The 23,022-nt window shown below is 37.9% G+C and overlaps 1 protein-coding gene across 2 annotated transcripts in view; it reads right to left on the bottom strand.

Moving 5' to 3' along the window:
• Positions 1-5,717: 5,717 nt before the first annotated feature.
• Positions 5,718-23,022, bottom strand: part of MRPS28 (mitochondrial ribosomal protein S28) — a 109,804-nt gene continuing 92,499 nt past the window's right edge. Inside the window, exon 3 of one of the 2 annotated variants that reach the window (XM_028108696.2) lies at positions 5,718-6,015. In XM_028108696.2, coding sequence (XP_027964497.1) covers positions 5,850-6,015 — 166 coding nt within the window. In that variant the 3' untranslated portion in view covers positions 5,718-5,849. The remainder of the gene's footprint in view (positions 6,016-23,022) is intronic. The other variant, XM_028108705.2, reaches the window with a different exon arrangement.

Here is a 23,022-nt window from a genome sequence, read left to right as displayed (position 1 = left end):
GAGATTAACTCATTTCTTCACTGCCCTGTAGTAGAACCCTTGCTATGATCTCAGGATGAATAAGGTGTAGTACCCTTGCCACTGGGGAGCTCGTGGTTTATTTAGTTGATGTACATTGAAGATATAAGTAAATTCAGGAAAGGTTTAGATTAATCTATGAATGGTAAATCCAGATTTGCATATTTAAAAAAAAAAACAACCCAGGGAGTTTGAAACAAATCCCCAAACTTCTGAAGCCAACATTAATGGAATACTATGAGACTTTGAAACCACAGGCTGGTAGACCATTGGGCTGACCCAGTATTGCATTTCTTATATTCATATCATTTGGTTTTTAAAAATAAATACATATTTTAGTATAAATTCCTAAGGGAAACATGCAGTTTATTTGAAAAGACTGTAACTTTTCCCCATGTGTCTTTTAAACTAGTTACAAAGAACTCAGAGATGCTCTGAGCCAAGGGATGTAGGAAATTCTGTGAATGAACATGACTTATTTTACATTCTCACACCCGCATTCTACATGTAGGAAATGGAAAAACGGGATTTTAAACATGGGATTTTAGCCTCCAGGTAAGGAACTGTATGGCTCCTGAAATCATCCTGTGGACAGATGGATCTTTAGAAACCAAAAAGTGGCTCAGATTACTACCATTTGCTTCACAAAATTGCCTGCTTGAACAAACAATCCAACTCTTTTACCATGCTCTATAAGTCTCAAATCATTATGGTTTGGAAACAATGCACATGAGGCCGTGACAGCAATAATTACTTCAAATGAATGAATAAAAGAAAGCAAGATATTGTGTTTTTTCCAGGCAACATTTAAATGCAAAATCTTTCATTTTAGATGCAGTAAATACCACAGAACCCAGTAGATAAAGATGATGTCCCAACTCTCAAAACCATACCAAAAGGAGTGGGAATGCCACTCAGGCAGGCAGCTGAGACAAGGACTGTGGGTAAATGCTGCAAGCTCATCATTGCTCAGAAATAATGGTATGTCTGAGTTATGTTACTGCCCTGCTATCTTTTAGATATATTTAGTGATGCCTAATATACTAGTAAATTTCCAAACAGAACCACAAAATGGATGACAATTTAGGGTAATTCCATGCCTATGATTTTGTTTTTTTTAAAAAAAAGTCTGGTCCATTAGTCACTTCCATCTTTGTTTAACACCTTTCCCTTTCCCTTTCACCCTCTGGTGCAGGTGTTAATGAAATTTGAAATGACTAATGGACCAAAAAAAGGCCTGGAAAATCTATCAAATGGATATTATAATCAGCCTCCACACAATCTAACTTAAATGTTACTTGATAGGTGTAGAGCAAGAACTAGAAAAACCAGAAAAGACATTCCACAAAAAGCAAAAAGGAGAGTGATTATAAAGTTCAATTCTCTGGTAAACCAGAAATTAAAGACTTACTCACGCGAGGTGAATTAACATTACAATGGATATCTTATGAATAATTCTCTAAGCCTGCCTCAGGGAGGTAGGAAGTCACCTGTCATGGATGCTTATAGACCACCTGAGAAAAGGCTGTAATGGGCAAGGAAGACTCTACAGTTTCCATGGTTCTTACAGACACAGATACACGTGTCTACAGACACAGAGCTCACCTCTAACAAAGAGCTGTAGCTAATTAGATAAGGCTTGCTCATCCTTATAGGACCCTAGGTTCTGTGTTGGCTTTGTTTCTGCCCTCCTGCCTCAAGACAGAGATCAGCTTCTGCTTTCATCAGTGTTCTCTCAAGCATCTCTAAATGGCTCCAAGTCAAGGTCCAGAGAAAGTTGGGTGTTCTCTCTCCCCTCTGTAAGGTCCCGTTTGTAGGGCTGATTTCCTATTCCAATGCCATCTCCCTCCACATGAAAGACAGGGCCTGTCCTAGGGTCTGAGCAGGATTTGCATTTTGGGAGAAAACAGTAATCTTCACCTCTGTTGCAGAGAGATTATATAGAGGCATGGGGTCATTATCTTATGTTCTCCAAACCCCGTGGCCTCACCGGTGGTGTCTCGCCTCCCCCTTCCACCACAAAATCTCTGTGCAGTCAGTTCATACTAGCGTTTGCGAATGTCCAAGTCACCACATATTCTGCATACCGTTCCTATTGCTGTCTCCTTTCTCCCTAGCACCTCTCCATCTATATAGATTCTACACAAAATGCTTTCCCCAGTATAGGCCAGGTTTAGTATTTAGAAAGAATTTCAGGGACATACAGAAAACATAATCTATTTTTCTAAGGTTGTACCATGGTCGATATTTACTAGAGAAAATTCTTTTAACGTTTTATTGATCAAAGACATAAACTCTTGATTAATCATATTTCAGCTGCTCAGGAATATATAAGTAGCTACACAACCAAATCTTGCCTGAAAATCTATAAAACCTTGCCCCTTTACCCTTTATCCCTCACAGACCCTTCTCCCACAGTTGCACTTCCTACTTTTGGCCTTTGCTTCCCAGAGGACCGGAGTGGACACAAACGCTGAGATCATCACTGTTCATTTGTTTGGCATGATTAGTTGACTTGTAAAAGGAGTATTGACTTGATTCAAATATTTACCTTACTTTAATAGTAAAGGAATAAAGATTGTTCACTGAAAACCGATTTTCTTGGAAATCTCAACCTGGGTGATTTTAATTAGGTGACTGATGTTTGGGGGGACTGATTCTCTAGATTAAGACCCTGATGGAGGTTTTCATCAAGGCTGCAAAAGGAAGACATGCCATATAAAGAAGTGAAGCAAGAAAGAATATTACACGCAGAGGAAACTAGAGATACAATACAGGCTGCCAGTAGGATGGTGGGGTCAAAGCATAGGAGTGATGTATAGCTTTGCCTAAGTTGGGCTGGGAAATAAATCAGTGCCTGACATCAGACTTCTCATATATGTCTGGTGTATCCGTTTTCTAGGGCTGCCGTAACACATTGCCACAAATTGGGTAACTTTAAACAACAAAAAATCATTCTCTCACTGTTTGGGAGGCCAGAAGTCTGAAATCAAGGTGTCATTGGGTTGTTCCCTTTTTGGGACCGCAGATGTGGAGAATCTGTTCTAGAACTTTCTCCCAGTTTCTAGTGGTTGCCAGCAATTCCTGGCATTCCTTAGCTTGTGATAGCCTAACTACAATCTCTGCCTCAGTTGTCACATGACATTCCCCCTGTGTTTCTGTGTTTCTGTATCTCTGTGTCCAAATTTGCCCCTTCTTATAAGGACAACAGTCATATTACATTTAGGACCCACTTTAATCCAGCATGACCTCATCTTGATTACATCTGCAAACTCTTTCAAAAAAGGTCACCTTCACAGATTGAGTGGACATGAATTGGGGGGAGGCACTATTCAACCCAGTATAGCTGGGAACTTGAGTGATTAAAAACTAGCCTTTAGATTGGTGTCATAAGAGATGAAAAGGCATTTTCACTGCTCTCTTTATCACATAACCCATATCCAATATTAGGAAATACCACTGTCTCTACCTTCAAAATAGATTGCAACCACTTTTCACTGCCTGCCTTGCTACGACACTCATCCAAGCTGCCATCACCTCTCATCTGGATTACCTGCAAGTCTCCTCATAAGTCTTGCTATTGCTGTTTGTCTTCAATCTACTCAGAAGGATCCTGCTATAATGTCAGACTATATCCCTCCACCACTCAGAATCCTTAAAGACCCTCCATCTCAGAGTAAAGGCCAAAGTCCATACCAGGACCTACAAGGCCTCTCCTACTCTCCAGGTTCATCTCCTGCTCCTCTTACTCTCAGCTACTAATGGCTTGCTCCCTGTTCCTTAAGCTGGGCAGGCACAGTCCTGCCTCAGGGCCTTTGCACTAGCCATTTCCTCTGTCAGAATACTCTTCCCCAGAGACTCATGTGCTAGCTCCCTCATTTCCTTCAGATATTATTCAAAAGCGAATTCCTGGAAACTATGGTGACAGATATTAACTAGATTTATTGTGGTGATCATGTCACAACATACACAAATATCAAATCATTATATGTTGTGCATCTGAAACTGATACAATGCTATGTGTTAATTATACTCAATTAAAAAGACAAGTTCGTAGAAGAGTTTTTTTTAAGATTTTATTTATTTACTTATTTATTTGAGAGAGAGAGAGAGAGAGAGAGAGAGAGCGCACATGCAAGCATGGGGTGGGGCAAAGGGAGACAGAGAGAATCTCAAGCAGACTTCCCGATGAGCATGGAGCCCAATGCCTGGGCTTGATCCCAGCACCCCAAGACCACGACCTGAGCTGAAACCAAGAGAGTCAGATGCCCAACCAACTGAACCACCCAGCCGCCCCAAGGAGAGATTTTTCTAAATACTATTATTATATTATATATTATACTAATATCAGTGGAAAAATAAAAATTATACATTACAAAAAAGCAGATTCTTCTGTGAGGATTTCCATTGACACTACACTTAAATTTCAATCTGTCACTCTGACACCTCACAACCCCATTCCCTGCTTTACTTTTTTTATTGATATAATTAACATATAACATTGTATTAGTTTCAAGTGTATAACATAATTAGATATTCCCTGCAGAATGATCACTACAATAAGTCTAGTTAACATCATCACCATACATAGCTACAAAATTTTTTGTCTGTGATGAAAACTTTTGAGATCTACTCTCTTAGCAACTTTCAAATATACGATATTAACTATAGTCACCATGCTGTATATTATATCCTATGACTTATTTATTTTATAGCTGAAAGTGTGAAGTATGTATTTTTTTAACCGCCTTCATTCTGCATACCCCACTCCCACCTCTGGCAACCACTAGTCTGTTCTCTGTATCCATGAGCTCTTTTTTTTTTTCCTGACTCCACATGTGAGATAATATGCTATCTTATCTTTCTTCTTCTTGTTTCATTTAGCATAGTATCTCCAAGGTCCATCCATGTTGTCACAAATGTCAAAATTTCCTTTTTTTATAGCTGAATTTTATATACACACACATTTTCTTTATCTATTCATCCATTGATAGACACTTATGTTGCTTCCACATCTTGGCTATTGTAAATAGTGTTGCAAAGAACATGTGGGTCCAGATATCTTTTCAAGTTAGTGTTTTGTTTTCTTCAGGTAAATACCCAAAAGTGAAATTGCTAGATCATATGGTATTTCCATTCGTAAATTTCTGAGGAAACTCCATACTGTTTTCCGCAGTGGTGGCAGCAATTTACATTCCCACCAATTGTGCAAGAAGGTTCCCTTTTCTCCACATCCTCACCAACACTGGTTATTTCTTATCTTCATGATAACAGACATTTTAATAGGTGTGAGGTGATCTCACTGTGGTTTAATTTGTATTTCTCTAATGATTAGTGATGTTGAGCATCTTCTCATGTACCTGTTGGCCAACTGTCTTCTTTGGAAGAATGTCTATTCAGGTCCTCTCCCTTCCCTGCTGTATTTTGTCCTTAGCACATATCACTGTCTAACACACTATGTATTTTACCCATTTATTTTCTGTTTCCCTAAAGTCCAAGGGAAACTCCACAAAGCAAGCAAACTTGTCTAATAGGTTTACTGCTGTTTTGAATAGTGCCGTGCACATAGCAAGCACTCAAAACATATTTATTGAATGACAGAATTTCTTAGAATAGTTTATATTACCCCAATCAAAGGGAAGAATGGGTGTAAAAGGGAGGGGAGGAGGCGAGAAAGAGCTAAAGAAAATTCTAATGAATAAGAGCTATAATTATAGCTTTCATTTATTATGTCTTCTTTCAATCATTTATTCACAATTTTCTAATTGCATTCTTGATGAGTATCTGGGTTTAACAAAAAAGGAGTGAATGCACTAAGCAAAGTTTGTTTCTTATTCACGAGGTTCCTCTTTTGATTTTGCATCTTTACTCTCCTGGACTCCTAAGAGAATTGCATCCGCTTCTAGTATAGTTGTATCTGCAGTCGCTCCCAGGAATCTAGATGTAAGTTCAAGATCTAATAGCCGCAGTCGGACTCTGGTTCCCTTCTGGTATTTCCTAAATAGTAAGAAAAACAATTCCATGAATTCTGCATACACAATATGAACAACTAGTTTAAGGTAAAACTCAAATTCTAATTTTAATGTGGTGGCTCAAAATAAAGGAGGTAATACATCTTTCTTTTTTTTTTTTAAACTTTATACCAGTATCTGAGAAATAGTTGTTTTTGACAGAAAAGTAATTTAGATGTATCAGAATTTTTATCTCAAGGTGACTTTTAAAGATTTTATAAGCAAAAGAAAAACACAGTCCAAACCAATATTCAAACAAGTCAATTCTCAAAATTGACATTTATTTTAATATGTCATTCATTTTTTAAAACCAGAGAGTGAAATCAAGGGGAAAAAAAAGATTTTCAGATACAGTTTTTTCTTCTAAAGTTAAAAATCTTCTTTTAAAGTAAAGGAAATTGTACAAAAGCAAAATGGGAAAAAGTCAAAATGTGAAGCTTAGCGCTGGGGCTTGACCACACTGTAATTAGTGTAATGACAGCCATAACATGCACGATGGCTCACTTTGGTCAATAAAATCATATTTTACGATACCAAATGAAAACCTAAACTCATCTGCCTTCTTCCCTGATCAAGTATTTTAAGAGTATAATACCAACATTACGAAAAGGTGCAGGAGAATGAAAATATTGCTACTGATTGGAATCCAAAAATCTTTAAAGATCTAAATATACAGGTATACCTTGTTTCATGTGCTTCCCTTTGCACTTTGCAGATACTACGATTTTTACAAAGATTTGTGGCAACCCTGTGTAAGTGAATGTATTGCTGCCATTTTTTCAAAAGCATTTGCTCACTTTGTGTCTCTTTGTCGCATTTTGGTAATTTGCACAATATTTCAAACTTTGTCACTATTATTATATTTGTTGTGGTGATCTGTGATCAGTGATTACAACTGGTTGAAAGCTCAGAAGACAGTTGCAGTTTTTAGCAATAAAGTATTTTTTTAATTAAATTATATGCAGCTAACCTTTCAGTAGGGTTTGAACCGCACAGGTCGACTTATATGTGGATTTTTTCCAAGAAATACAGTACAGTACTATAAATATATTTTCTATTCCTTATGATTTTTCTCAGTAACATTTTGTTTTGTGTTTTTTTTTTTTTTTTAGAGAGAAAGAGTAAGTGCAAGCAGGGGAGGTGCAGAGGGAGAGGAAGAGAGAGAATCTTAAGCAGGCTCCACACCCAGAACAGAGCCCGAGGCAGGGCTTGATCTCACGACCCTGAGATCATGACCTGACCTGAAACCAAGAGACAGACACTTAATTGACTGAGCCACCTAGGTGCCCCCGATAACAATTTCTTCTCTCCAGCTTATTTTATTATAAGAATACAGGATATATAATACACATAACATACAAAATACATGTTAATTGACTATATTATCAGTAAGACGTAGGACTTCCAGTCAACAGTAGGCTACTGGTAGTTAAGTCTCTGGGGAGTCCAAAAATTATACACAGATTTTCTACTGAATGGGGGCTAGCGCCCCTAACTACTTCATCGTTCAAGGGCGAATTGTACATTGCTTTTTTAGACACAATGCTATTATTGCATACTTAGTAGGCTAAAGTATAGTGTAAACATAACTTTTATGTGCACTGGGAAACGAAAAAATTCATTTGGCTCACTTTATTGCAATATTTGCTTCCTTGTGGTGGTCTGGAACCCAGCCTGCATTATCTCTGAGGTATGCCTGTGCACTTTTGTTCTAAGTTAATTTTAAAAATTAAATAATTTTACATAAATGAAAAGTAAAGAAACACAGTTCTCCAAAAAAGTCACTGGAAAAGGAATTTTGTAGAACATATAACGAGTAGTCTCCACACGATGTTTGATTAGGCGTTCTGAAGGAATTTATAAATGGTCCATTAAGTAAACATGAAGGCTATTCAGTTTTTTTTTTAAAGATTTTATTTATTTATTTGACAGAGAGAGCGAGAGCCCAAGCAACGGAATCTGCAGGCAGAGGGAGAAGCAGGCTCCCCACTGAGCAGGGAGCCCGATGCAGGACTCGATCCCAGGATCCTGGGATCATGACGTGAGCCAAAGGCAGATGCTTAACCAACTGAGCCACCCAGGTGCCCCAGGCTTCTTGGTTTTTTTTAAAACATATTTTTCTTTCTGATTGTAGAAGCAAACGTTCTTTTGTAAAACTGTAAAATAGTGAAGTCAGTCATATTTTTGAGTCCTTCTATATGTATATTTACATGTATGTATACATGAGTGTGTATTTGACAGCACAGATCTTACTTTCTATCTTTGTTTAAAAATTTGAAGAGATATCCTAGAATATTAATTGAGGCATAGCTTTATATTCTTAAAAAACAGCAATTATAAGACATACTCTATATGAATTAACCACTGGGAAAATAAGGTTAGTGCCTAGACAAGGTAAGACTGAACACTATTTTCTATATTACTTGGAACTATACCCTATGTTCTAACAGATTCTTTCATTAGTCCTTACAGCATGACTCAGAGTAATTCAACCAATCAGCTTTGATTCATGTTGACCCCTCCTCCCCTCCTTTCCTGCAACATCCAGTTAGCAAGTTTAGTTTATTTCTTTAACAGATATTTCTTGAACTTAACCCTTCAAGTCTCATCACCCCTTAGCTGAAGCTTGAGGTCTGATGTGATCTTCTCAGAGCCCACATTTCTAGCCCACTTCTCAAGATGGGTTCCATATCTTGGCCTAATGTCCACTCCCACATACTTCTATTCCTCTGTCCCTCTGTACCGTTGCTTCTATTGCCAGCACTGCTTGAACTTATCATCTATCCCACTGATTCTTAAGTTCTAGGCAGAACTGGTTACATCAAATGCAGCTCCCGAGAACCTTGATATTCTCCTTGTCGTAAGAAGAGTCTGTCACTGGAATTCCCATGGAAGAAAGAGGTTCTGCAGTCATAGACTTAATGTAAATCTGAGCCCTGCTACTTACTAGTTGGGTAATCCTGGGTAACTTGCTTTCTCTGAACCACAATTTCCTCATCTACGATGATAGTGATTCCAACTACTTTGCAGGTGAAGGTTAAATGGGATAATATGTTGAAAACACTTAGCATATGACTGCAAATGTCAGCGCCCCTCACATACTTGTGTTGGTTATCTGTATAAGTCTCTGATTTCTCATTAGTCTGTATGCTCCCCCAAGATCTGGCACTGTTATTTATCTCTGTATCCTTCCAGTACTGATGCAGCAGGTACTCAAATGTCTGTCAATAAATTAATATGATAAAAGCCACCAGGTCACCAATGATCTAGAATTTCTATTTTCTTGGCTTTAGCAGCTATGTGAACTGGTACCTTTACTTAACCTCTCTGAAATTTGCCTGGCACTGTGCCTAGCATATAGTGGTTAATAAATGTTAGTTTTCTTCTTCCATTGTTCAATTGTTGGCTTCTTTCTTTTTACTTAGTTTTAGGAGTATTACTCATCAGTAGATTATAAACTAATCATGAGGAGATGAACAGTGACTTTTTATAAAAACAGCTGAACATGTCACAAACACTAGAGACAAAAAATTCTGGGCAAAGTCATAGTAAAGAAGAAGTTTGCAGTATAAGTGGTCTGTAAATGATAAAAATCTCCAATTAAAATAAAAACAGAAACACCATGAGTGCCCAGTATGCTTGGTAATTTATGGAGGGCAAAAGTTTGTTCCCATCTTTAGATGTGGTGGCCTTTTTTTTTTTTTTTAAGGTTTACCTCTTTTAAAGAGAGAGAAAACGAGTGGGAGGGGGAGAGGGAGAGAGAATCTCAAGCAGACTCCACACTGAGGACAGAGCCCGATACAGGGGTCAATCTCACGACCCTGAGATCACTGCCTGAGCTGAAACCAAGGAGACGACACTTAACCAACTGTGCCACCTAGATGCAGTAGCTTTTAATGATTTTAATGCTTTGCCTTCATCTCTAAAAAATATGGAAATTCTGGGAATTACCCAGTGAGATGGAAATGGGAGATGAAAAGCAAACTGCAGGCCTTTATGTGTGTTGAAAGAATTATCCAAATATACGCATTGTGCACTACATAAAACAGAACAAAACAAAACCTTTAAAAGATTCTCTTATGCTATCTAGAGTAGCTGTTTCTACTTTTATGGTACTTCATTTTTACTCTGTATTCTTACAGTTAATTCCATGTGTTATCTCCTTTATCAGACGATAAGATCCTTAAGGGTGGGGATTTCATATCTGTCTCTTACAGTACCATGACATTTCACATAATGTAGCCTTCTGAACAGTGGTTTTCACACTTACCAGTATATCGGGAACACCTGGGGTACTGGTTAAAAATGCAAATAGAGGGAAGCAACCCTGAGTATGAGGTGGCAAATCTGAGGTGGAACTTAGGAATTTACCTTTTTAGCCAGCTTCTCAGGTGATTCTGACTCAGGCTCCTCTGGTCACCACTTGAAAAAAATCTGGCCTAGAATGATGTTTATTATATACAGTCAAGTACAGGAGAACAGAACAGTCTACATAAATACAAAAGGCCAGTAAAATGAGGACCTGTGACAAAACTTTGTGGCCACCATTAACAAGCTTCAAGAGTAACAGATGTTTTCCATAAGTGGCGACAGTCTTCTAGGGTAATTTAGATAGGTTAAAAAAAAAAAAAAAGAAAAGAAAGAAAGAAAAAAAGAAAGTCAGGAATGTATAATGGAGAAATGCACCTAAAAAGAGTTCCCTGAACGAAGCCCACTGACGGCCTGGAGTGGTGCTGCCACCCCTGCACTCAAGACTGTCCGTTCTGGAAAATCCAGGACATGGAAAGGTCAGCATACTTCTCCAACAGAAATAGCAGCATACAATTAATATGGAGTTTATCCTTGCTTTAACTTTGAAACGCTTTTTAAAGAAAAAAAAAAAGTAATGTATTTCTGAGAACTCCCATTTCTTCCAGTGTAATTCGAGGTGAACCTTCAGTATTGTAGTCTTTGATAATCACTAGTATTACTTAGTCTTCCCATTTGGGTTTCCATTGTTCCACATTGCAAGATTTAAAATGAATATGCCAGGGACACCTGGGTGGCTCAGTCTGTTAAACGTCTGGCTTCGGCTCAGGTCATGATCTCCAGGTCCTGGGATCGAGCCTCTAGTCAGGGAGCCTGCTTCTCCCTCTCCCTATATGCCCCTCCTGCCTGCTCGTGTTCTCTCTCTCTCTCTCTCTCTCAAATAAATAAAATCTTTTAAAAAATAAACAAAAAATAAAATGAATATGCCAGTAAACTCTTTTCTCAGATTGTTTATGCAGCCTTTTTTATTTAATTTTTTTATTTATTTGACAGAGACACAGTGAGAGAGGGAACACAAGCAGGGGGAGAGGGAGAGGGAGAAGCAGACTCCCCGCTGAGCAGGGAGCCTGATTCGGGGTTCCATCCCAGGACCCTGGGATCATGACCTGAGCCCAAGGCAGACGCTTAACGACTGAGCCACCAGGTGCCCCTATGCAGACTTTAAATGGTCACTTTATTCAAAGATTTTGGCCTATGTATAAAAATCCAGAAAAGGCAATGTAGTGACTGAGAACATGGACTCTGGAGTCAGAGAACTAGACATGTGCAGTTTTATCACTTATAAATATGTAACTCTGAGCTACTTTATCTGTTTCAGTGTCCTCATTTGTAAAATGGGAACCCATGTCCTAGGTTCTTGTGAGCATGAAATAAATTAACACATGCTGAGCCTTATAAATGCTCATAAATGTTAGCTATCCCCCATCACTCACCACCACTCCCAGCATCATCATCATCAACACAAACCCAGTAAAAACTGATCCTCTATGTTGGAGTGATGCGGAGTACAAGAGCACTTTCACAGTTACAATGAAATCAATAAAAGATTCATACAGAAGGGAAATTTGGAGGTGGGTTTTCTTCCCATATTTGCTTTGATTCAAATTTTACTTATTTTAATGGTACAAGCACTCTTCTTTTTAAAATATATAACAAAAATGTTCTACAAAAATGAAAACCATTTCTTTCGAAATGAATGTTGAATTTCCAATAAGGATGTGAGGCAAAATAGCTCTGAACAAAAGCAAGTAAAATTCAGAGAACTACAGCCTGAACAGTCCGCATTTCCCAGCACTGACCACAACATAACTAAAAACAAGAAAACCACATATACTGTCAGTCACAACAGGGTCACAGTGATTTATCTACCCGTGTACTTTCCTTCGGGAGGGGCTCAGGAGGACGGAGGGGCAGCAAGAGGTGTCCCATTTTACCTTTCTGCTATCTCTCTGCTTCATTAACTTTGGGTGGACTTAAGCCTTTTATGAATCTATTTGTATTTTTAGCACATACCATTTCTTAGAAGAGGAAGACAACAATTTCTATAGATTCATTATTTGTTCCTCCAAGAAGCAATCTTTAGCTTCATTTTATATTCAATAGTAGCCTTAACTTCTAAGTCAATCAACCATCCCTTGTCATGATTTTTCTAAACCTGAATCTGTCTCCTGTCTTCTTTTTATAATGGAGTTTTACTATTCTTTTATCTACTTCTTCCTCATTCCTTTGATTGTATCAATGGACTCTTCTATAAATTGCACAGATACCCATAATAAAATTTTGCTACAACGTGAAAGGGGTTCACAGATTACCTGAAGGCCAACCATGGACCTGTAAGATTAAGCAGCCCCGCTCTAGATTTTAAGTGTTTATCTTTCTTGAAGGAAAAGAAATGGGTTCTCATTTTATTGACACATCATGGCCCTGTGATAATTACTTCTGTTTTATTTCCAAAGTGCTTCGTAAGGAAACCCAGGACTTTACTGCATGAGCTCATGGAGCTAATGCTCAAAGCCATACAAAGCCATACAGATTTATTTTCTAATGGATATACAAATCCATAATAGGGGCGCCTGGGTGGCTCAGTCATTAGGCGTCTGCCTTCGGCTCAGGTCACGGTCCCAGGGTCCTGGGATGGAGCCCCACATTGGGCTCCCTGCTCCGTGGGAAGCCTGCTTCTCCCTCCCCCACTGGCCCTGCTTGTGTTCCCTCTCTCGCTGTGTCTCTCTCTGTCAAATAAATAAATAAAATCTTAAAAAAAAATCCATAATAAATGTAAAGAAAAAATTTTCTTTTATTATTCTTGGTCACTTAATTAAGTCTACCCTAATTAGGAATGAATAAGGGCAGGTGTTAAAAGAAGAATTAGATGCACAGCATTATGTTTTCAAATTAAAAATATGGAAGAAGAAAGATAAATCAATAAAAAGTATCCAACAAAAAACAGGTTTAAGATGATTATCTTAAGAGGCTGGATGGACCCACTGTCTTGAATATTGGGCCCACCATAAAGCACAGGTTTTCTAAAATGTGTTGGAAATGCTTAGAGGTACTTTTTGGTTGTCACAATGATCAGGTTGACATTTAGCAGAGGGTGGGTGGAATGCAGACATTCTGTAATATACAGAACTCTCTGCACAACAGAGCTGTCCTGCATCTGTGCTAGACACTGATGTGGGTGGAAAACCTTTTAATTATCTAAGCCTAGAACTATATCTGCTAAAGATAACAAGTTATTTTTTTTAAATCAAAGTTTAAGTGTACACTAAATTTCCAGAAGTGTGATTACTGTGTAAACGAAGAGAAGACTGACTTTGTTCAGAATGTTCACTGTTTCAGAAAAATCACATCACCATAAACAACACCGCCATTTCATTTTTGTGTTTTTGCTACATGTGGTAAGTGTATCTTCTTTGTAGTTTAACCTTTGGCCTACTCTTTGCATTGGTAGATCAGTCCCCTCTATACCTGCCATCTAAGATACATGATTTATGTTCTTATATTTCATTGAAATGGACTGATAAAAACTTAACTAAAATATCAATAATACCAAACACCACAGCCCAACATAACTTTTTGTGATAACAGAAACACTTTAGATAAGGCTTGAGCACTTGAAATATGCTAGTGTTGAGTGAGGAACTGAAATTTTAAATTATACTTAATTAATTTAAATTTAAATTAAAAAGCCACATCACAGTGCTGCTCTAGACCATTTCAAATGGACAAGTAAGCATACTTGTCCCACAATTTATAAATACACATTGTGGCAGAAAGGCTAGTTTTGCAGGAAAAATAGCATTCCAAAATAATCTGTTATAATAAATACCAGTAATTAGATTCAGCAATAATAAAGTCAGATACCTGTTTGCCATTACTAACCCCTCAAACATTTCTCTCCTTTCTGTTACCTTTTGTATTCTTCCTCAGTTCCACGTGTGACATTGTACTAGACCCATAGAGAGCTGAATTGTCTTATTAGATATTTTGAGGTTATAGTTAAGTTCTCCATAAAGATAGCTTCCCCCATATTACAGGCATAAAATTAAGATACATGGAAGTAAAATCACTTGCCTAATGCTACAAAGTGGTATGAAAGGATTCACAGATTTTTTTTTTTCCTCTTCCTTTTCTCAAGTTCTCAATTACCTGTGACTTCTGGCAAGAACTATAAACTTAATCCCTTTAGGGGTGGTAAGAATTTACCACTTCATATAAGCTTATAATGTCCTCCCTTTTAAATAAAACATAGAACACACTGTTGTCATCTGACTCATTATTTTGACCTCTCCCCCATTAGAAAAATGATGACTTTCAGTGGTAACAAATAATAATGTCAAAAAAAAAAAAGAAAGAAATATCTGTGGCTTCATGCAATTTTGTCTCTTTTTTTTCCTTTTTTTTAATTAGGAAAAACATCCCAGATATTATTTTTCAGAAATCTTATATTTCATAATAAAACCACTGAATAATACTGCGGTCTTGAAAGGCAAATAGGATGTCTCCAATGAGCACATTCAAAATAAAAATAGCCTGTGTTTTTCTACTGCTTGTTGTGTTTCTTTCTTTTAACTTCAAGTGCTTGCCTCTGACTGATCTTTGTGAACTCCAGCCTAAATGGATTCAATCCCAGCCTTCACCAGGACTGCTGTCTTCCACTGTGTGCTTTCTCAGACCATATGCTGTAGTAAATGAGCCTGCATGGCTGAGCTGTTTAGGAAAAGGGCAATTAAATCTGGTTTTGCATTTCTTTATTAAGGACATGCTTTAAAGACTTTCCTTTGGAGAGGTTTTTGACATTCTTTCCATAGACATTCTTTAACATCTGTCAGTGCATGCTAGTGATGGTTCTCATAGACTTAAAATAGAGAGGATCCCTGTGACTAGTTCTTTGACATAAATATACTAATAATACAAAGCTGACAAATATAAGGCTTGGATTAAACCTCAGTATCTAAAGAGAATATTGTGAGGAATTCTGACTTTGCTAGTCAATTTGGCTGTCTTGCTGTAATCATAATTCTCAGAGGTTTTAAAAATAGTTCTTTTGAAATCATTAGACATCTATGTTTTTATTCCAATGAGTTAAAATAGTTTAGAACTTTTTCTGATTTTCATATAATTCTTCATTTAAAGTTTTAAGACTTTAGAAGTAAATTTTTTCTTTTCCTTTTTGAAGAGAAAAAGTTAAAATATTTCTACTGGTTCAACTAATACCTATTTGATTTTTTCTAATTTATACAAATGTTCACAGTAACATTGATCTATATGTGAAGCCAGCAACTTGTCCGTGTGCGTGTGTGTGTGTGTGTGTGTGTGTGAGAGAGAGAGAGAGAGAGAGAGAGAGAAAGAGAGCACATGTGGAAATGTGTGTACTTTGTTCTTCAAATGAACTTTGTGGACATCAATTTCCTATCTTTAAAAAGCACAGTGTTATGGGGCGCCTGGGTGGCTCAGTCATTAAGCATCTGCCTTCGGCTCAGGTCATGATCCGAGGGTCCTGGGATCGAGCCCCACATCAGGCTCCCTGCTTGGCGGGAAGCCCTCTTCTCCCTCTCCCATTCCCCCTGCTTGTGTTCCCTCTCTGGCCGTCTCTCTCTCTCTCTCTATCAAATAAATAAGTAAAAAAAAAATCTTTAAAATAAATAAATAAATAAAATGAAAAGCAGTGTTAGAAAAGATCTAAGATCTTTTGCAGTTCTATGATTTTGTTCTACTTTTATACAATGTTAAGTATTTGAAAACTGATAATAGTGTAAAATGACTAAGTGCAAAACATACATACAAAATGCAAGATTTTAATAATCTTTATTAGCTATGTAAAATATATAAAATGTTATTATAGCCTTAAATATTCAATTAACAAGTGAACCCTATGCAAACTACTTGGTGCATTCTGGATTTGTCTCACTTTTCCAAAGTACCATCTGCCATGTTTCTCTGACCTATCTGGTCTATTGCTTCTTTCTGTCCAATCTGTCAGATGTCCTTCATGATTTTCTCACCACCATATTATCCACACTGTTATTATCAAGCACAGTAGCTATGGTTAATAAAATGAAGGTAGAAAGTGTTCATAAAGTTCTACAGCTCTCCAATATTTCCACTCATTAAAATTTAAAATGCAGGAGCGCCTGGTGGCTCAGTCGTTAAGCATCTGCCTTCGGTTCAGGTCATGATCCCAGGGTCCTGAGATCGAGCCCCACATCGGGCTCCCTGCTCAGTGGGAAGCCTGCTTCTCCCTCTCCTACTCCCCCTGCTTGTGTTCCCTCTCTTGCTGTGTCTCTCTCTGTCAAAAAAAAAAAAATTTTTTTAAACGCAGCACAAATCTTAAGTTCTAATTTATTATCCCAGGTCATCAGAAGATGTAAATGGGAAACAAAAATTATTGTAACTAGAACTTCTGCTACCTGAATTATTGCCAAAGCCCTTTGAAAAAAAACTAATGATTATCCCTTTAAAAAAAAAAAAAAAACTAGAGAGCGAATGTGCTTACTTGCTAGGCCAAAATAAACAATGCAAATCAATTGGCAACTGGAAACCTACTTGCCATTGTGGCCACGAGCAATGGATAGTGTTCCTAATACCAAACTGCATTCCTTCCAGTTGCAATCGTCCTACATAAGGATTTTCATTTTTTTCTGTAATTCAAATATAAATGTATGATTTTGTTTTTCCCCTTAACCAAGTTCTTTTTAACCTTTACTATGCTAGCTAGTATTCTGTGTCACCATAAACAGAAGTTTTGTCTCATTCAAGCATTGATTTATTTTATGCAATGTGAAAATGAAACATCTTTAAATTATAATAACTTTACTTTTTAATGTGGAATATGCATACAATGTAATATATTAGATAGAGAATCAATAATCTTTTCTCAGAGCTACAAAATAAGATGTATCAAGATTTGAGACACCTGAGATATGCTGATGACTCACGCTGGGATCAAACCTGGAGCAAGTACTATGACATCGAAGCAAAAAGGGATATATTTTGGGGTATATAATTTTTAAGCAAATATATGTATTTATTGCCAGAGAAAAGTTTTGTCTGTGTAGAACAGAGGAAGGAGTACGAGCTTCACATAGTTTCACAGAAAGATCTAGGTTTGACTGTGACTGAGTACAGGAAACTTACCTTGAATGGACTGTTAATTTATCTGTAAAAGGAGGCTAATATATACCACCTGGCAAGATTGATGTGAAGCTTCATGCATTATAAGGTATGGAATGTGCCTGGCACATAATACATACTCAATAAATACTAGCCATTATGAAATTCACCACATTCAGACAACTGAAAGGATAGTAACGTCAAATATTGATGTACAGAAGACACTAGAACACTGTTCAAATGAACAAGTGTAGTAGCAATCTTCAATGTATATAAACGAAACAAAAGGAACATAAAACTCATTGAAGGCATTCTTCTGAGTTTGAATTTGGAGCTGAGGGAAGGGGCTAATAAAATCCAGAAATTACTTTACAATTTACAGGGACAGATTTGTTGACTCTACCGGGAGTCAGAACTGGAAGGCATAACAGAATTGCTCCTGGAAGCTTTTTACAATTTTTTCCCTTTTCTTCTCTTTTCTTTTCTTAAAAATACTTATGCCAGGGGTCCAACCCAGACCTACCCCATCAAAATCAATGGGGTAGAGCTGGAGATTTATGTACATTTGGGAAAAAGCCCCTCAAAATGTGTTTGGTCCCTGACCTTGTTCAAAAAGCATTGGTTAATGTGTTCCTAAGTTAGATTCTCTGAGTCTTTGTCTCAATCAAATTCCAAATGAATTGTTCATGGTAGTTTCTGGGCCAAGCTGAATCTTGCCCAATTCAAGCTTTAATTTCCTAACAAGTGCATGCAGTACAGATATTATGTAGAAGGTCAAAATTAGAACTGCACTTTTAAATGTCAAATATAAGACGAGCAAAGTTGTTTTGCCATTATGAATACTGAAGAGATTAATATGTATTTTCATCTAAACAAAGGCTGAATCATTTTATGTTAGCTGTATAAGATTTACTGCAGTTAAGGATGTATTTTCATGACCAAAAGATTTTCAAAATCACTTCCACAGTGCTTGAAAACCTAACACTTACTAACATATACAACAAGAGTAAATTTAGCTCAAAAATTACCTTATGGCAGATGTTATCTCCTCATTACCTCAGCTCTAAAACATCTTTGATTATTTCCTCCACTGGTAGAACCTTTGTCTCCAGATTCCTAATTCTCTGCACTTTTGACTACATTAAGAGAACAGAAGACTTCTAAATTCATTGTTCCAACCTATTTTCAGAGTTTCCTTTTTTCTTTTAATCTTCTATCTCTCTAAATTAATTACTTATTAAATAAGTATTGTTGAATTTTCAACAAATACCTACTCAACATCTTTATGAGGTAAGGGGATACCAACAAGAGAGAGAGAAACCATCCTGTCTCCCCCCCCAACCCACAGAGTCAAAAACAGAGTGAAGAGCTATACTCCACCTTGGCGGGACATAGAACTACTTTAGCAGGTTGGTCCTGATTTCTGTGCCCTTTCAACAAGAGATGAGACTATCAGATGCCTTCTGGAAAGCCAAATACTTAAAAGACGATTATTGCAGTAGCTTATGTGGGCTGGCAAGGGTGAGAGAGGAAAATCTTTTATACAAGAATTGGACCCATACTGCAGATTTCACGCAATCCAGAGTGTTTTAAATTTTTAAACAGTCTCCAGTGCAGGCCAAGAACCAGTGTCAATGAGGAGAGAAGATGGAAGGTACAGGGGGTGGGACATAAAACTCCTATCACAGACCAATACTGAAGTTAGGCTGGTTTTAAAAAGACCCTCAGACTTGGAATAGAGCTTGCAGTCGACTTGACACTGACAAGCCTTGGTTGATATTTGCCCTTCACACCTCCAAATCTGGGCATATTTATTAAACACTCTAGTTTGTGCCCTTTAATTAAAAACTGAGGTCACAGAAGCTTGGAAATAAAAAATTGGAAATTGGAATTTGGAATTCCAATTTGGAATTGGAATTGGAAATAAAAAAGAAAACTAACTTTAGTTTAAAGGCATTTCAAGTGATAAGGTGGTTTTAGATTAAGTTCAAGCTCAATAAAAGTCAACAACGTGACTCTGCTTCCCCCAAAAGTTAATGGAATTTTCGGCAGAATTAGTACAAATATATATTCCACATAATAATCACAATCTCCTTTCACTTCTCTGACCATATCTAGAGAATTGTCATCTATCTGGGCAACACAGTCATAGGGTCATTGTTATTTGGGGTCTATCCCGAAGAAGAAGGTAAAATAATGTTATGTTGAATGATGAATTAAGGGAAGGAAAACATGTAGCAGGTTGAACAAAAGAAAACAAAAGAATAGAAAGAGAACCTTAATTACATGAGTGAAGAATCTGAAAAGCTTTAATATTAAAGAGGTCACAATATTTATTTCGTGCATCTATTTTGTGTACCTCCAAAAAAGAGAAATAAGAAAAATGGGTAGAAATTATAGGATGGCCAACTTAGCACACTTCAGTTTACCATGAGGAAGAACTTCTAACAGAGTTGGCCGGAAAGAGAATCGGTTGTTTTGTGTATTAATGGAGGAAATCACAGGGAATTTTTTTCCTTCTGATTTAAGAAATTGTTTCTGAGAACATTGGTATCTCTAGAGTGATTCTGCTCTAAATGCTAACAGAGTAAAATATTGTCGAGTCAAAAATCTTGGAATGGAATTCTGCAAAAAAAAAGAAATATTACATACTTCAGAGTCTCTGAATCAAAATCAAAGCACCTATTTATGATTAAAATTATAAATAAAAGCTTTTTTGTTTGCTTTTGCTTTTATTTAGTAGGAGGCTGTGGTTATTTCCTTGGGGTTAGATAATGATATTATTTTGAAGTTCTTACTACCCAGAATACAACGTTCAAAACATACTGAACTTTCAAAAGAACAGTGTTAGGTTAGCATTTTGACTAACATTAAGTATCTTTAAATAAATTCTTATGCTTTTAAGGTAAAGCAAAGCAAGACAGAATAGTGACTTAATTTTTCCCTTTACAATAAAAAGGGATTAGTGGTCCTTAATAAGAAATTCTTAACTTCAGGGCGTCTGGGTGGCTCAGTCGTTAAGCATCTGCCTTTGGCTCAGGTCATGATCCCAGAGTCCTGGGATCGAGCCCACATCAGTCTCCCTGCTTGGTGGAAAGCCTGCTTCTCCAAGCTCTCCCACTCCCCCTGCTCGTGTTCCCTCTCTCTCTGTCAAATAAATGAAATCTTAAAAAAAAGAAAAAAGAAAGAAATTCTTAACTTTGACAAGTACTCAGTTCCCCTCTCAAACTCTATTTACCCGCATCTAGATTCCCTTGCCCATGTAAATGCACTTCGTAAATCAGTGCCTACAAAATGGGAGAAAAAAAAAATCTCAAGATCCTGGAGCTTTTTAACTTGCCAAGAAAACGTGAATGAGCGGCTAAATTCTGTTCAGAGAACAAATGTCATGTCATATTAATAGCTAAAGAAAGCCATAGTTTATCGGTTTCCTGACTAGATAACTAAAACCTTGGAAAACAAACTGACAGCGTTTAAGAACAATTCTGTTTCCCAATTTTCTCATTTTATGTGAACAATTCTATGATCATTATGCAATCTTGGGCAAGGCTATTTCTTTTGTGAAATGGGAATCACCATAGTACCCTACCCTACTAGGATTTCTGGTGAGACTGTACAAGAGAATATGTCCTCACATGGCCCTTCCTCAGTACACACGGAGCAAGTATAACTAGCTACTTTCTGTCACAATTAATGTAGGCCTGGCTGTAAGGTTTACTGTGGCTGGTGGCAAACTGATGTGTCAGGGGGCTGATGCCTGTTGGGGATGGAGAGCAGTTGACAAAAAGTTTCCAAAGATGCCCTGTTCATAGAAATTGGATTTAACTTTTGATGGATGTCAATCAGCTAATCTACTAGATAGGCAATAGCAGCTGGACTTTTGAGGAAGTGTGTTTCTAGACCCTAGAGGGCCTCTCTGTTGAGAGCAGGACCCATGTGACTAAGCACATGGGAACAGAGGACGAGCGCTGAGGGAGACGGGCCTGGCATGACTGCTTGCTCTGGATCTGGTGCTCCAACCTGTCAATTTTTCACTGGTTTATTCATTCAACATGTATTTCTTAAAAGCCCATCTGTGGCAGGTACTCTTCTAGGTGCTGGAGTAGTGTTTGAGACAGGGTTCCAGCACTCAGAGAGTTTACACTGTGGTAGGGAGAAAAGGACAATAAACAAACCAGATAGGAGTAAGTGCTGTACAGAAAATGAAAGCAAGGGGATATGACCGAGAGGGGTGACAGCAGCCTGGGTGGTGAAGGAAGGGGTCTCTGAAGAAGTGACATGTAAATGGATCCCCGAATGACAAGAAAGTCAGCTGTGTGAAGAGGGGGGTAGAGCAAAGGCAGAGGCACAGTTAGTTCAAAGGCTCACAGGTAAGACAAAGCTGGCATGATTGAAGCAGCAGAGAAAACCAGCGTGGCTGGAGAGCCCTGGGTGACAGGGAGACGGGTAGGAGCCAGAGGCAGAGAGGAAGGCAGGAGGGAGGCCAGACAGTGCTTCATATACCAATGTAAAAGGTTTGGGGTTTATTGTAGATGCTCATGAAGAGCCCAAGTAGAAGGGAAATGCGTGATCAGATTTCTTTTTAAGACCACTCTGGCCGCTCTTGGGAAAATGAATTGTAGGGGACAGGGATGGAAAGACGCTGGGTGGGAAGGGCTCAAGGGCTAATCAGGAACTTATCCACGGGCAAATGCATTGCAGGGGGATGTAGGCTGTGCTGGCATACCGAATTGCAGACTTACAACAACCAGATCCAGCTCTATTGATAATACTGCCTGTCTTGGCTATAAGTCATTCAGGACCACGGTAGAGCTGAGCTGATTCTTTAATACACTGCTTGTATTCTTCTTAGTTTAACAAACATTTTAGGCAGGTGCACAACCATCTATTTCCTATCATAATTGGCATAGGCCTGGCTGTAAGGTTCTCGGGGGCAGGCCAACTGACTTGGCAATAGAGTTGGATCCTTATGAAGACAGACAGCAGTTGACAGCTTTCAAAGATGTGCAGTGGGATCTAGGGATGCAGAACTTTCAAAATTTTCTAAAGCAGTAGTTACTCCTGCACTTACTCATTTATATATGTGTGTCTTAGTCTGCTTGGGCTGCTATAAGAAAATACCACAGGATGGGTGTCTTATTAAACATCAGAAATTTATTTTCTCACAGTTCTGGAAGCTAGAAGTCCAAGATCAAGGTTCTGGTTAATTTGGCTTCTGGAAGAGACTGTGCTCCCAGCTTGCACACTGCTGCCTTCTCACTATGTCCTCACATGGCCCTTCCTCAGTGCACACGTAGCAAGAGAGCACTCACGAGTCTCTTCCCCCTTTTACAAGGACACCAATCCCGTTGGATTAGGATCCCACCGTAATGATCTCACCGTAATGATCTCACTTACCCTTTATTACTTCCTTATGGGTCCTATTGCCAAATATAGTCGCATTAAGGGTTAAGGCTTCAACATATAAACTTTGGGGGAACTCAATTCAGTCCATAACAATGTGTTATTGTCATATGAATTCCTATTTGTATGAGTACATGCAAATATCAATTTGAAACATATATTTGTTATA

Source organism: Eumetopias jubatus, unplaced genomic scaffold (assembly GCF_037043125.1).
Source record: "Eumetopias jubatus isolate StellerSeaLion01/CBP00866 unplaced genomic scaffold, mEumJub1_p1.0 scaffold_4, whole genome shotgun sequence".
In the NCBI taxonomy this organism is placed as follows: Eukaryota; Metazoa; Chordata; class Mammalia; order Carnivora; family Otariidae; genus Eumetopias; species Eumetopias jubatus.
The sequence above is the reverse complement of the archived record's forward strand: the minus strand, read 5'-3'. Positions and strand labels throughout refer to the sequence as shown.